At 51.8% G+C, this 15,594-nt stretch overlaps 1 protein-coding gene across 1 annotated transcript in view; it reads left to right on the top strand.

Annotated features, from left to right (window-relative positions):
• The window catches only part of APCDD1L (APC down-regulated 1 like), a gene marked incomplete at both ends in the record, with an annotated part of 49,597 nt that extends 47,069 nt beyond the window's left edge, over nt 1-2,528 (top strand). The window contains one exon of the mRNA XM_080814364.1: nt 1,761-2,528. Coding sequence (XP_080670490.1) covers nt 1,761-2,528 — 768 coding nt within the window. The remainder of the gene's footprint in view (nt 1-1,760) is intronic.
• Nucleotides 2,529-15,594: the final 13,066 nt, after the last annotated feature.

Here is a 15,594-nt window from a genome sequence, read left to right on the forward strand (position 1 = left end):
AGGCCTCTGTCCTCGAGTCAAAATCCCCCAAACCAAAAATAATATAATCTTCCATATTATGGAAATCAAGGCAAGTTTAGGTTCATCACAGACAAAAATAAGAGCTGAATATGTGACGAACTGAAAAAGAAAACAAATAGTTTCTTAGTCCTCCGATACTTTCTTTCTAGACAAAAAAATCCCGAATGCCACTTGTCTCACCCAACAGCAATCTGCAGAAATCTTTTGTTTTTTGCAAGGAAAAGAAAAAACGGAGCTGATTTCCTGACTGGGCTCTCCAAATGCCCCTCTTTGCCCTTGCCCGTCCTGCCTGCGCCCCCGGCCTGGGGTTTCCTTCTCGAATAGCAAAAGCGGGGCACGTCTGCTAGTTCCCACATCAACCTTGCTTGGACAAGCCGTTGTTCCCAGGACGTTTACCTTTCAGAGGGATGCTCTGGACTGAATTCTGGGCAACAGCTCCCTTTCAAAACACAAAACAAAACAAAAACAAAACAAAACAAAACAAAAAAAACCACACCAAGATGTCTCTATCTGGTTCCTTTTGGCCTCCGTTGAGCTTTTTCCCTCCAAAATGCAGACTGATTACACCCACACACTTTGGTTTGGCATCTGTTCCCCATTGACGTGCTTCATGGTAAGCCCGGCTCCGTGACTCCGGAAAGCACGGACAACTGTAAATAAGGCCACAGAAAAGGCAAAGCCGATGCGCAGCCTGGGACAACCGGGGCCGAGGCCGTAGCTGGCCACTGGAGGGCCGCTGGTTTCCCCGTCATAAATAATACTACAGTGAACATCTCTGTGTGCCATCTCTTTCCCACTACCTCCTCAGGGCAGACTCTAAAGGGGGGGGGGGGGGGGCGGGGACGTGCAGGAGTATTTTAGTGGGACTTTGTCCCTGTCACCACGTGCACTCTCCAAGGCAGTGAGGGAACGACGCTCACCTTCCCCGGGAGAGGTTCTTGGAGCTAGAAGAGCCTCTCTTCTCCACCCAAGGTGGGGAAGGCACCTCTGTGAGAGCACTGAAGCTCTCAGTACGGAGGGGATGCGGAAGGGGCACCAGGCGGCACATTCTAGCCTGTCTCCACCACTTCCGGGCTGGAGATGTGGCAGGCTGCCGGGCCCACTGAGGCCCAGCATCTTCGGCCAGGACACGTAACACTTGCCCGAGGAGGGCTGAGCCCAACACCTGGCGCTTGGGCTCAGGGGATGGGGGAGTCACAGTGGGCCAGGAGAAGGGCAATAACCTTGAATGGTCGACTCCCAGGACCAAGCAGGATGGGTGTGGAAAAGGCCCCTTCCAGACCCCAGGGCGTCTCTCCTTCATCTTTCCACCCATTCATCCCATCGGCATGGGGCTGCTATGAGCTAGGCCCTGGGGCTGGACGAAGGAGCCACAGGGGCCTCCCGGCCTGGGGAGCCTACCATCCAGCGAGGCAGAGGGGTGGAGAGAAGAGGAGGCAGGAAGTGACAGGTCTGTGATCTGCAGAGTTCTCGCTAAGGCCTCACTGAGCCGAGACCCAGACCGGAAGCAGCCCACCAGGCCCCATGTGGGGGGATTTGCCAGGTAGAGGGCCAGCAGGTGCACAGGCCCAGAAGAGGGAGGACTTTCCTGAGATCCAACAAGAGCAAAGTGGCCATTGCGGTGGGAGGCGGGGAGTGACCCACGGGCGGGACCCCATGAGAGCCCCACTCCCGCCCGCACCTCGACTCCTCGTGCAGCCCGGACGATCGCTGTCCCGTTTCTGTTTGTCTCCTGCCAGCACCACGCCCGCCCCTGCCCGGCGTGCGGCCTCATCGCGCGCTCTGACGAGCACCACCCGCCCGTGCTGCCCCCCCAGGCGGCCCTGCCCCTGCGCCTGGGGGGCCGGTGGGTCAGCCCCGGGTGCGAGGTGCGCCCCGCCGTGCTGTTCCTCACCAGGCTCTTCACCTTCCATGGGCACAACCGCTCCTGGGAAGGGTATTACCGCCACTTCTCAGACCCCGCCTGCCGCCAGCCCACCTTCACGGTCTACGCCGCGGGCCGCTACACCAGGGGCAGGCCCTCTAGCAAGGTCCTCGGCGGCACCGAACTGGTGTTTCAGGTCACGCGGGCCCGAGTGACTCCCATGGACCAGGTCACCACGGCCATGCTCAACTTCTCTGAACCGAGCAGCTGCGGGGGTGCGGGGGCCTGGTCCCTGGGAACGGAGCGGGACGTCACAGCCACCAATGGGTGTCTACCGCTGGGCATCAGGCTCCCCCACGTGGAGTACGAGCTTTTCAAGATGGAGCTAGACCCCCTCGGGCAAAGCCTGCTCTTCATCGGACAAAGGCCTACGGACGGGTCAAGTCCTAACACCCCGGAGAAGCGCCCCACGTCCTACCAAGCGCCCCTGGTGCTCTGCGACAGGGTGGCCGAGGCAGTGTCCGGACCCCTGCAGCACAGGCCTCTGCCGAAGCCCCTCCGTGGTGGGGGGCTGTGTCCTCCAGCGGCCCTTCTCCCCGTCCTGCCTCTGGCTCTGGGACTGGCCTTCCTCGAGGGGCTGTGAAATCGGTCTCTGACCTCTAGACCGCCGCTGGGGACACTCGGTGCCCCGTGGCCTCCCTCCAGGCACAGACTCCTCCTGCATCGGTGAGAAGGGCCCGCTCTACCCTCCGCTCGGACCACTGCTGTCCGCCAGCCTGGGCCCCACGGTGCTCAGCCCCCGAGTCCCACGGCACCTGCAAGGCCTGCCCTCGAGTGCTGGCCGTGAACCTGGGCGTGGCCATGGCCAGGGCTCTGCGGCTCTAAACGCAAGCTCCTGGTTTTCTGGGGCGGTGGGAGGACAGCAGCCCCTTCTCCCACCCCGTCCTTGGCGTTTTGTGGGACGGGAGTGAGGCCCTGCACGGGGAGGCCACCGCCGCTCTGCCGAGCCTGTGGATTCTTGTTTTAAAGATTATTAGTTTGAATTTAGCAAAACAAACTCAAACCAGGGCTATGAATTAAAGATGCTGCTTCGGGCTTTTGGTGCTTGGCGGCTTTCTGGAAGAGCGCCTGTCTCTTCGGGGCGACTCGGCTTTCCTGGGTTTGACTGTGCGTCGGCGAGTCAGGCCTCGAGCTGTCGACACCGCACGCGGCTGAATCCGGCCCTCCCGGACCAGGATGCGAAGGAAGCCGCCCGTCAGGGCCCCCAAGAGCGCCCACCTCGCCCACACCCGGCTGGCTGCTGGGGGCAGGTGTGTGGAGGAGCGCAGCGCCTGCCGCCTTCAGTAATTAATACTAACGACAGCGGTGACACTAAGGTGCTCCGTAACCAGCCTTGTACAGGCGTCCTCTGTTTTCAGGATTCTCTGCACTCAACTGACGAGGAGGCAGAGACCCCCGAATAGGTCTTTGGGACCATCCTAAGGAGAGGTCGGGGTCACCAGGCTGCACGGCAACCTCTGGAGGGGGACCCAGCCTGCTCGCCCCGGTGCTAAGGTGCCGATGTCCTCGTCTGCTAGGAGGGGCCTGTCATCCAGGTGGGGGACAGGCTGTGCCTCTGCAGGGACCCTGCCCGTGTTCCCGAGGCCTCATCTGCACGCTGTGAAATTGACTGGGATCCTCGTGGGCTCAAGGGTTTCGGGGACTCTGTGCCTAGGACTCCCCCTCCTTTCTCCCCCGATCCCTATCTCTGGCTCTCATCACTGATCTTGAACAATTGTCTGTGAGGTTAATGGTGCTTTCAGAGGGAAGCCCTGGTCCTCTGTTTGACTGTGTGGGGTTCCATCAGCCCACCGAAATGGCTCTAACTTATCTACCCATTGTTCTTAAAAAGAAGAAAGACCCACCAAGTTAATATTCTCTGTAGGTCTCAGAGAGCTACGTGTGTTCCCGGAGTATTTACCAAAGTACAAGAAATAATTAGATTATTTACAGTCTCAGACTGCGTCGGGTGGGGGGTGCAGTCCCCAGTGGGGCAGAGGGTGGGTGGCAATAATGTGTCCGTGGCTCAGCAAGTCTTGTATCTGAGGCTCGAGGCAACCATGACGCCATTTGTCATCAAATTTGAATCTTTTAATAAAATTAAACAGCCTGAAAAATGTTCTTGCTGGTTATTAAAGTCAACCAAGGGGATTACGGTCCTAAAGAAAGGAAGTGAAGTGTCTTCCAGGAAATGTGTGAAAGTGAATAAAACCAGTGGAGGTAAACCCCAGCTCTCTGTTACGCCCCTTCGGTTCAGGCGACTGCCCTGCCCCGCTACAAATTCTCTGGAAGCTTCCGATGCACCAGGAAGAAAAGCCCTGCTCCTGGGTCAGTGCTGTCTACAAGGTCCAGCCGTGCCTCCCCCCCATGCAGGTTGCACCGGCCTTCCTTCTGGCTCTGGATTGCAACAAACTATTTCCCTACCTCGGGGCCTTTGCATGTGTCACTGCTGCTTCTCTTCCCCCAGATGCTCAGAAGCTTGACCTTTTCAAGTCTCAGACCAGATGTCACCTGCTTAGGGAGGTCAGCCATCAGTACCCCACAACGGCAGCCTCCCTTCCCCTTCTGTCCTTCTGTCTATCCACCCATCCCATCATGCGGACCCTTCTTTCTCATGCTCACTGCTCACCGTGGGAGATGACCTCATCGGTTTCTTGTTTATTCTCTGCCTCCTCTACCACACCCGTAAGCTCCGTGCAACAGGGAAGGACCAAGTCAGTCGCTGCCATCTTTTCCAGCAGAGCTTGCACATGCTCATAACTACAGTCGAGGAAACAAATGTTTACGGTCCCAGCTAATCCTCACACCAAGACCTACGATGAGGCCACGGGCACATGGCCGGCATAGTACCCTGCAGGGCGCAGCAGGGTGGGTGGGTGGGGCACCCCAGAAGGTGAGGGGTGTGTCTGCGCTCTTGAGGATGCTAAAGGCGCAGAGAGGAGAATGGGCTTTGCCCAAGATCGCCAGCAGCTGGGCCCCAGAGCCCGCGGGCTGCACGTCTCTCCTGGGATGTCCTTCCAGGGTTCCAGTTCCCCTCACAGGGGTAGGACTCCTTGACTGTATTTGGGGAAAGGAAGCCAGAACTGCTTCGTGGGACAAAGCACGAGTCATTTCAGATTAAAGTCTCCCTGACAGGACCGACGTGCCCTCCCTCCCAGGGCGTCTTGGTTCTGGAGCAGTGGACGGCTGCAGAAAGGACAACAATCCCTTTCCCCCTGGGCTGAAACCAGAAGGCGTCATCTGAGGACCCAGGGGGCCGAGGGGGCTGGGTGAGAAGCCCGCAGACACCAGCCTTCCGGCCCCTTTCTTGGCTCCTTGGAGAACCCTCCACGTAAAACCCAAGATAGCTTTCATCAACAGAGGGGAAAGTAAAACCCATACTTCTAGTTCAAAACAAAACAAAACAAAATTAATGTTCTCCATTCCATGTTCAGTCACGTTTAAAAGGGAAGGGAAAAAAACCCGTGCAGTTTATAATTTCATAGCGCAAGCTCCCAGGAGAGTAAATGAGGCTTGCTTTTTTTTTTTTTTTAATAAAAAGTTTAAATTGTATACAGCTCTCAGAGGCCCATTAACTAACAGATGCTGGTTATCAAAAGAAGCTATTTCTTGGCTTTTTCTAAGCGAATGTGTTTAATCTCCCCGTGGTGCTCCCGGCCGGAGAAAGAGCAGCTCGCAGTGACGCGGGCTCGGCCGCACTCGGGCCGCTCTCGTGGGGCCTTGGTGACTCAGGCGTGAGGGAGGCTGGATGCAGCTCCCGGTGCAGAGGAGCGGGGAGGCGCGTCAGGGCCATCAGTGGGGCCCCGGAAGGGCTTGGGGGGCCGTTTCTGCTCCCCGGGCGTGAGCTTGGCCTGAGCGCCTGGAAGCCGATCCCCCTCACACAGACCCCACTAGCCGGGTGTGAGGACCGAGCGCTAACCTGGGCCCCCACCCATCAGGGTCTTCTCTTCACCCCGCCCTCTGCCTGGAAGACTTCAGCACCTTAGTCTCACCAGTCACCAGGAAGGACCCTGTCAGGGCTCCATTTCCTCATTGTCGGCCTCTCTCCTCTAGGTGTCCCTTGACGGCTCGCCCTTGTCCGTCTTGTCACCCACCACGCCCCCAGCATGTGGACGGCGCCTGACACAGAGCAGGAGCTCAGTAAACACGGGCTGGATGAGTAAACCCTCTCAAGGCTGACTGGAGGCTATGAACTCAAGCAGCCAGAGGACAGCCACATACTCTGTCTAAATCTGGCTTGGAGTTTTTGACATTGATTATCATTATTTTTATTATTTTTTTAAATAAGATTGGCAGAGCAGAGCCCAGAGCTGTGAACTTGAGCAAATCTGTTTTCTCCTACCCAGGCTCTTCCTAGGAAGGGCACTGGGGCCAGCTGCTGTCCCAGAAAAGGGGGCCACACAGCCTGACATCGGCAGGATCCTGACAGCCCCCCTCAGGTCTCACATGTGTAAAGGTCATGGAGACGGGGAGACCCTCAGCCTCTTAGGCGCTTCAGTAGGCCCTAAGACTTTCCGTCCTTAGCTATGGTGCGCCGGGCTGCAGTTTCCTCACCAGGAAAATGAACTCGAACACCTGGAAGGTCCACGCCTGACAGGAGATTCTCGAAGCAGCAATGTCGTGTTGTAAGAGGAATGGCTTGAAACAAAACTCTCTGTGAGGATGGTTCTCCTCCCAGCGATGCTGTATTTACTTCCTAAAGGTTATTAATTAGTAATCTGCTACTCTCACTCCTACATTTGGTATTTTTTTAATCCCGCAGGAGAAAAATAATTAACAGAAAACTTATTTTTCTTGGTCATTAGCGCTGTTAACATCAACAGTCAGTTTATTAAGAACTCCACATAGGTACTGAGTACCAGACACAGGCCAGGGGGAGCACACGCTTTCACAGCTACTTCTTTCTGAAGCCCCCAGTAAATTATGGGAAAGGAACAGAGGCACAAGTTCACACAGATACACAGGAAAGGAGAAAAGTCAAGAAGAGATGGTAGCAAACTTCCAGAGTCTGGAGGGCTGTTGGGCAACACGTTGAGAGGTGACAGAGAGCGGAGAGAAAGGTGCTGCCTGGCCAGTTTCGGGGCAGGCATCAGAAGCAAGTCCCCTCATGCCCCCAAAGGCTTGGGAAGCAGTGGTCTAAGGAAGCCTGGGGGTGGGAGAGCACTGGGGCTGAAAACAGGACTATCCGAAAGTCTACAAAGGAGTTTTATCCCCAGATCCTCTTCCTAACCCCTGTATGAAACCAGAAGGGCAAACAGGAGATGTCTGGACTTGGGAGACCATCCAGAGCAAGGTGTCACACTAAAAATATAGATAGCAAAGAAAATTCTACCCATTAAATGGCTGGGTTGCACAGCCTCCTTCTCCTTGAGAATAGCGGCCAGGCTTCTGTTGCCAGGCAGGAGACAGGAAGATTCCCAAGAAACGAGCCCATACTGAACCAACTGCAGATACTGACAGCTGGAAGTTCCCCCCGAGGAGGTACCTGAGCGGTTCCCAGCCCCTTCGCTTGCACAGAGACCCAAAACCCAGCAAATCCCACCTACACAAATGTGGCTCTTCAGGGCTTCACTCATAAATACATTAAAGGACATTCAAGGGTCACCAGATATTTAAGGAAAGCCTCCAAAATGCTAGAGACTAAAACCCAACCCAAAGTGACTAGTAAGAGCCCCATATTGGGTGTAGAGATTACTGAAAAATAAGTAAATGAACTTAAAAAAACATTCAAAGTAACCAGTAAGAAGCAGATAATGCAGAGGACAGAACAACAAAAAGACCTATACCACCCCGGGCGAAAACAATGCTAACCTTTTAAAGACCATCAATATTTTTCAGTCCCTCTTATTTACAGAAGAACAAAAAACAAAACAAAAAAAACAAACAAACAAAAAAAAAGGAACTAGAATATCCTCAGTGAAAAGAATATAAACTATCTAGCAAAAGCAGGTTGTTAAAAAACAAATACTAGTATTCAGAAAGGAAGGAATTCTTGAAAATTATAAATATGATGACAGACAAAGCAAAAGAAAGTTGGAAATTAAAGCTGAATTTCTCTAGAAATTAAAAAAAAAAAAAAAAAGGATCAGGAGTTAATGGCATTAGACTTCTTAAGGCCAACACCGGAAGCTGGCAATCAGCAAACATTCTCAGGATCCTGAGCATGATTTCCGACCCTGATTTTTATACCCAGTACAACTATCAGTTTAGTGAAAGGGCTGAATGGAACATGTTCAGATATGTAACCTTCTCAGAAAAGTTATCTCCCACATGTTCCTTTCTCAGCAACCAGCCTGAGGATGTATTCCACTGCAACCAGGAGGTAAAACAAGAATGAAGAAGCTAGAGATCCACCCAGAAGAGAACAAAGGGAATTCCCCACATGATGGTGAAGGAAGGGCCTTCCTGATATAAGAGTCAGGCAGCAGGTCTGGAGGCCAGTCAGCCCACAGAGTAGCAAGAGAACAGGGAGCTCTCTAGGATGGACCTTCCTGAGAAAATACATAAGAATCATAGTATACCAAATGTGTGAATGCTCTCACACGTCTGTCAGAGTCCGGGGCTGAATTAATGAAAGATATATAAGAAAGTAAGCAGTGGAGAGGTGCAGGGTTAAGTATAAAAGGGAAATAAAATCACGGAACAGACAATACCTTGCTGTGAACAATATTTAAGTCTCCATCAAGCAAAAGGATACTGACATAGCCAAAAATCATGACATAACCCTATGAGGGGGAGGGGAAGGAGACTGTGTTTCAGACAAGGGTGGAGAGAAAGATTGCTGGAGCCACTTCCTTACCTTCCTTAGAAGGAAATCAACAGATAAGATCTAGAAGCGAAAGAAAAGGAAATATAGGCACATGACTGAGAAATATAGATATTAATATGAGAAGACAGAAAGCGCTAACATGGCTTCCTCCCAGAGGTGGAAGCACAGGGCCAGGAGGGTGTGCAGTTTTCACTATGAGCCTGTTAGAACTATCTAGCATTTTATATGAAGGACATGAAATGCTTTGGTAAAAGGTAAAATGAAAAATGCCGCAAAACACACCACACATGAAAAGATGGCTCCACATCACTCAACACCAGGAAAACACAAGTCAAAACCACAACGAGATGCCACCTCACACCTGTCAGAATGGCTAAACTCAACAATACCCAAGAAACAAGACATGTTGGTGAGGATGTGGAGAAAAAGGAACCCTTGTGCACGGTGGATGGGGATGCACACTGGGGCAGCGACTGTGGAAAACAGCACGGAGGTGCCTCACGAAGTTAAACGTAGAGCTGCCCTAGGACCCAGCAACTGCAGTACTCGGTATTTTCCCAAAGAACACAAAAACACGAATCCAGAGGGACACATGCACCCCGATGTCTACAGCAGCACTACTTACAATAGTCAAATTATGAATGCAGCCCAAGCGTCCACCGACAGAGGGGCGGATAAAGAAAATGTGGTGTATGTATATGCGGGAACATTACTCAGCCACAAAAAAAGTGTGAAATCTTGCCACTTGCAGTGACAAAAATGGAGCTAGAGAATATTATGCTCAACAACATAAGTCAGGGCGAGACAAATACCATATGATGTCACTCATATGTGGAACTTAAGAAACAAATGAACAACAGCGGGAAAAAAGAGAGAGGAAAAACCAAGAAACAGACTCTTAACTACAGAGAACACATGGGCGGTTCCCAAGGGGCAGGGGGCGGGGGCATGGGGATGAAGGCGCACACTTGTGATGAGCGCCGGGTGATGGATGGGAGTGCTGAGTCACCATATTAACACCGGACACTAACGTAACACTGTATGTTGACTAGCTGGAATTTAAATAAAAACTTTCAAAAAATGCAAAAACAAATCCAACAACAAAACCTAGAACTTCCCTTCAAATTGCTTTCAATCCCCTATGGACAGACTATGGCAAGAGAGGTGTCAAAACACTTTGGGGGACAGGGCTGGTGGAGCAGGCATCCCAGGGTGGGGGAGAGGGAGCAGCTGAGTTTGTACAAATCAGACTCGTCCTCAGAGTCTGAGACTGAAGGAAACAAGGGAGAAAATGCCCGAAGCACCAGCCGTGAGCTCTCAGTGAGCGGAGAAATACCTTTGGGTGGTTTTACCATTATGACCGGGAAACACTCCCTGTGCTTTGGAGCCGCACTGAGGTCGGGCACTGTGACTGCAAGGCTGGGGTTGGGATAGAGCAATGGGTCTTGGCTTGACTTTCAAAAGCCTCCCGTCTGCCGTACACATTCTCCTAACGTTTTTGAAGTAGCATAAAGGTCCGTTCTTCGAAAAGTCTGTAGCACTAATGTGTTTCTCTAAATGTTTACTCTTTTTTTCTTTCAAATGATTTTAGTGGTCAAGCATTGCTAAGAAAACAGAAAGAGAAGTTCTACTTGGGCAAGGTAAAGCCTCCACTCTACGTGCAGATTCGGTGGGGGGGGGGATCTGTTTCTGGCGGGGCGCATCTCCCCCCGCATCACAGGACCTTGGCAACTTCCCAGACGGCGTCTGTCTTCCCGATGCGCTAATAACGAGATGCTCATGAGAGATAATGCCAGAATAGCTCCTGTGACTGCTGAGCAGAAAACACCTCTATTTCACAGCTTTAAGGATAACCACTATTTCTAGTTCCTCTTCCAGAACCCCCTGGGGTCTAGAACACTGACATGTGCCTCACTTGTGGCCTCTGTGATAAGGACCCCTGGGCAGCAAGACGACAGGCTCATTAGACTAACGCCATCAGGACGTCGCTAGCAGAGGTCAGGAACGAGAGCCTGATCAGTTGGCAATAAAGTGTTATTTATCACCCCCCCCCCGCCCAATCCATTTCTATGTCCTCTGCAGCAAGTGCTTTTCCCAGGAGCAAAATACTGTACACTCCTATTTCCACATTCGTAAATGTACCCCTTTACAACTGCATTTCTGCTGTTTCACCCCTGGCCCTCTCCGTGGTTAAGACTGCCCTTCCTTCGAACGTCCTTCATTCCCGATCATCACGTGTGTGTTCAAACAACCTTTACACGAACAAGCGGCTCAACCTCATGCAAAGAAATGGGGACTGAAACCAAGAAACCGTATGCCCTTTCCTGATGAGCAAAGAAAGGCAAAAATCAGACACAGCAACGTGCTAGCAGTGGGCGGGGGACAGGTAGACGGTGCTGGAACAGAAGCTGGCATGTCCTCCGTGAAACCCGATGGGGAAGTCACGGGACCAAATTTAAAACGCAAAACTGCACCCCATTATTCCTGCTCGTGGGCAGGGGTCCCGCTGCAGCTGTGTTTGTAGCAGCCAAGACTAGCAACAGGTGACGTGCACCTCTGTGGAGGGCTGGTTCAGTCAATTACGGGCACATCACAGAGAAAAACGACAGAGCCATCAAGAAAACGTGTGTGGACAGGAAATGATCTCCAACATGTGACAAAGTAAAAAAACAGTCATGACAGGGCAGGCTGCATGTGCTGCCCTCTGTGTGTAAGGGGACACGGGCCGGTGTGTGCTCAGACACACGTGCGGAGAGGATCTCTGGAAAGAGGCAAACGGGAAATGGGACATACAGGAGTTTCTGGAGAAGCGCAGTGGGTGTGGGCTGGTGGGGGGGGAGGGGAGCCGGTGGATCTTCATGCTGTCTTTTGGACTGGTGTTAAGTCTTAACGTTTGCGTGTTGCTTCTTCAAAAGAAATGAAAATGTTGTCATTCACGTTTCACCAAGATAACACTGTATGATGGAGAGCTGCCCACCACCACTTAAAGCCAGAGGCTGCCCCACCTTGCAGACTTGCAAGCCATGTCCACCAGCCAGGGCTCTGTCACTCAATGACGAATCCTCCCCACCCTACCCCCAACAGGCAGGAAGGACGAGAATGCGTGCCTGGCTCCCACACTGGGCAAAAGTCTCCTCATCAGTAAAATGAGGAAGTTGACCTAAGCCATTCCTTAGGTCTGTTTCCGTCACACGAGATATCTAAGATCTTTCATTTTAAACCGATTTTATGTTCCTAAGAATCAGTCGCAGAGCAAGGCGATGGGCTCTGGTGTTTTCTCTAAAGCATATCCAAATGCTCTTTAGCCATCCACTCGAAATAATTTTACACCGAAGCATCCGTTAAACATATTCAGAGCACAGAATTTATTGAACAGAATACGGAGACAGCTAGTACAAAAGTTTATGCCTTGGCAGGGCGGGCTTCACCAGGCCGACACAGTGGAACATGTGAGAACACGCTCTGAACGGCTCTTTCGATCTGGACACTGCAGAAATACATCTCCTTCCCTCCGGGAAATGTAAAGTCAGCCATAAAACCATGAATTTATTACATATCAGATAACCAGAATGGATGATGGTAGAGTCCTTTCCTGCACCAACTTTTAAAATGAATTCTCAGTCAAAACAGGAAATACAACTTAAAATACAGAAAAGAAAAATTATGGAAACAATAGCATTGTAAGACATCTCTTGAAAGACTCGATCTCCCAAAATGTTAATGTACATTGAAGTCAGAATGAGAACACACACTACAAACTGCAGAGATTTTTTTTTTTTTTTTCCTCCACGACAGGGAGAAAGCTGTAAAGCAGAGGGGGACAGCGTGCGCCATTGAAATGACTTCTTTACTCACAAAGGAGAGAGGCGGTCAAGGGGACATTTAAATAGATCATTCTAAGTTTCTTAAAGAAGTTCCAAACGGCAGCAGTTTATAAATTCTTAAAAAAAGGAAACGCTAGCAGCAGAAATGAGAACCAAATGTACTCTGCAGTCGGCTCTCTACATGTAAGCTTGGATCACTTTACTGAGGGTGCTTACGAATGAAACGCACAAAAACAGGTCACTCCTGTTGACTAATTCCTCAGCGTCTCCTCCAGTATCTAACATACCGAAGGTAAACTGATAAATGTTTGCTAAACGCATGAACATTGAAGGCAAGCGGTTCTTGCGCACATGGTCTCAGGATTACAGACAATAAATTCTGACCTCTGAATCCAACTACAAGAGTCAATGGAAAAGCCTCGTTTTAAATGAATGCCGCAATGGAGGGTCACAGCTGAATGTAGTTGACTTCGTAAGTACAAAAGAAAGACGGGAATGCAGGAGTCCGGTTCATAGAAACAACCAGACCTCTTCGTATCACATGGAAAACCACTGAGTTGACATGAGAAACATGCATGCTAGTTTATTAGTGTTTTAAGTCACAAAAAGCTATGCATCCTTGAGAGCACTAAGCCTTAAGGAAACTGTGTTGAGCTATCATCAGATCTGTCTACCCTATTTGGCATGGGCTGAAGGGAAACAAGAAGTAGATGGGATCCGCTGGGGCTGGCCGCAGCGCTGGGCGGGAGTGACACGGACACTCCGGGGCCCAGCAGGACGCAGTGGGCGCACGGCGGTCCCGCACCCACGTCCGTTAGCCGAGTGATTAAATAGACATCAACCCTGTGGTCTAACAAAGTAATTCGAATAGGGCATTGTCACAGGATCAATGTTTCCTGGTTTAAAAATGAACATTAGCATTTATCTAGCGGCAGAAAACTATTACCCCATGGTCCTGTTTTATGCAAGTGGCATCTTTTAATCAAAGCAATCCATATTGTGGCAACATTCCAAGGTATCATGACTGCGAATATCCACGGCAAGTCAGGTAACAGCTATGCTCTTGTTGCTAGCTTTTCTTCCTCTTTTACCGAGTCGCTGCAGACATTTTCTAATGAATTAATTCCATTAGGAAAAAAATCTCAAGTAATTATATTACTCGAGACAACCTCTCATCTACCTCTGCGGGTTTCACTTGCAACTATTATACACAACCATTCGTGTGTGTTCATGTCTTCTATGTTTTCCAAAATACCCCTGTAATGAAAAGTAGTAAGATGAAACCTTTTCAGTGGCATAGATGACGTCGCTAACACCCCACAGAGGGAGGTCTGGATCCCCCTGCAGGGGGTCAGTGGGGGGGCTCTCATGCACCCCAACTGACATTCTAGGGAGGTTGAGCCCATGGACTGTGCGTGTGGCAGACAGGACTCGGGTGCAGGCGTGAGAGGGTTGGAAGTCTTGCTGGAGGCCCGTTTTCATGGCCTCCCAAGCCCGCCTCTGGGCCCTGAGACCTGCTTCCTTCCAGGCTCTCCCAGAGAAAGGCAGCACTAACTTGGGGAGACGTCCGCGCCCAGAAGCTCGGCTGTTCTGAAACCCCGCAGGCCCCTGCTGTGACACCAACGTCAAGGGACCGCCCTCGCTTCACATTTAGTTTACGAGCTATGTCAAGCCCCACAGAGAGCAGCCTCGTCCCCGGCTCGCCAGACGGACTGGGCATCTCTTCCCCCGGTTCATCCCCCACGAGCATCACGCAGAGATCTTCAGGCAAAGAGAAAACGGAAACCACACCTGTCCTTCCCTGTCTGAGTGTGTTTGGTTTCAAAAAGAAAAATAAAAAAGCATCTCAATCAGCGTCCGGATTCTGTCCACTGGATCTACAGAGCAACCGCGTGAGGTGGGCAGACAGACACGTAAGAGGGCCCAAGCGGTCGCAGCGCCCGAGCCCGCGAGCTCACTCGGCAGAGCCTTCGCACGGCCCGTCTAGCTGGGACCGCGGTCCAGACCCCGCCGTGGCCGTCCCGGCCTCCCCGTGGGCTCCCTGAGACCGACTTCGTTCCGAATGAGAGGCTTTAGAAGTTGCTCGGCGTAACCTCTTGGAGACTTCATTTCCTCACGTTCGAAAGAAAGCCCTCATCCCTGCACCCCCGCCCTCCCGTCACAGCTGTTTGAGCGAACGTTCTGGAGGGGCTCTGCACAAGGCCGAGGGAGCACTGGAACAGCAGCTACTTTCCCTAAAAGGTTCCTGCCAACGCGGCTCCGCGAAGGTTAAAAAAGGAAACGAGCCGTCCACAAAGCCAGTCGGGCCACGGAAACCCCGAGGGGCCCCACTCGACGTGTGGCACCTGTGGTGACCACAGGCCCTAGCTGATCTGTGCTCGGGAACCGGAGCCATCCCTCTACGCGTCAGGGCACTTTCTAAGGACAGGCCCTGTTCCGGCGACCTCCGCGAGCGCTCGCACCAGCAAGAGCAGACGAGCCCGCGCTTAACTGCGGGCGGACTCCTCGCAGTGGTCCCTTCGTAACTCCGGAGCTGGACCTCGTTCTGCTCCTCCTCTAGCCAGACGGACCGCAGACAGGGACAGGGGAGGCCGCCCTGGACCCCACAGCCTGTGAGATGCCCTCGGGGAGCGGCCACCGCCAGCAGGGGGCGCAGTGGCCTCGTGACCTGAGGCAGGCTGGGGGGGGTGGGGGGGGACTGGCAGATCCGTGCTCAAGGGGACGAGGACGCCTGGGCCCCATCTCTCTCCCTGTTTTTTCCTTTCAAACCAAGAATTTCACAAACCGTAACCAGAAACTTGTGAATGGTCCAGTTTAGAGAAGGGACTGAAAATGACAAACGGTATTGTGTTTTGGCATGGATTTCTGAGTTTGCAAATATAAAGATTTGTGTGTGCAAAAAATAGAGGCACCATTTGAAAAATGTTAAGCTACTTACATATGATACATATGCTACACACACACACACACACACACACACACACACAGAGTTTGTTTTCAAATTAATTTGAAAGGCTATTTAGCTCTGAGCTATCACTGCATTCAGTTGTATCTAACCCAGCAGAGCCTGCGAGACG

The sequence above is a fragment of the Martes martes genome (genome assembly GCF_963455335.1).
Source record: "Martes martes genome assembly, chromosome: 9".
In the NCBI taxonomy this organism is placed as follows: domain Eukaryota; kingdom Metazoa; phylum Chordata; class Mammalia; order Carnivora; family Mustelidae; genus Martes; species Martes martes.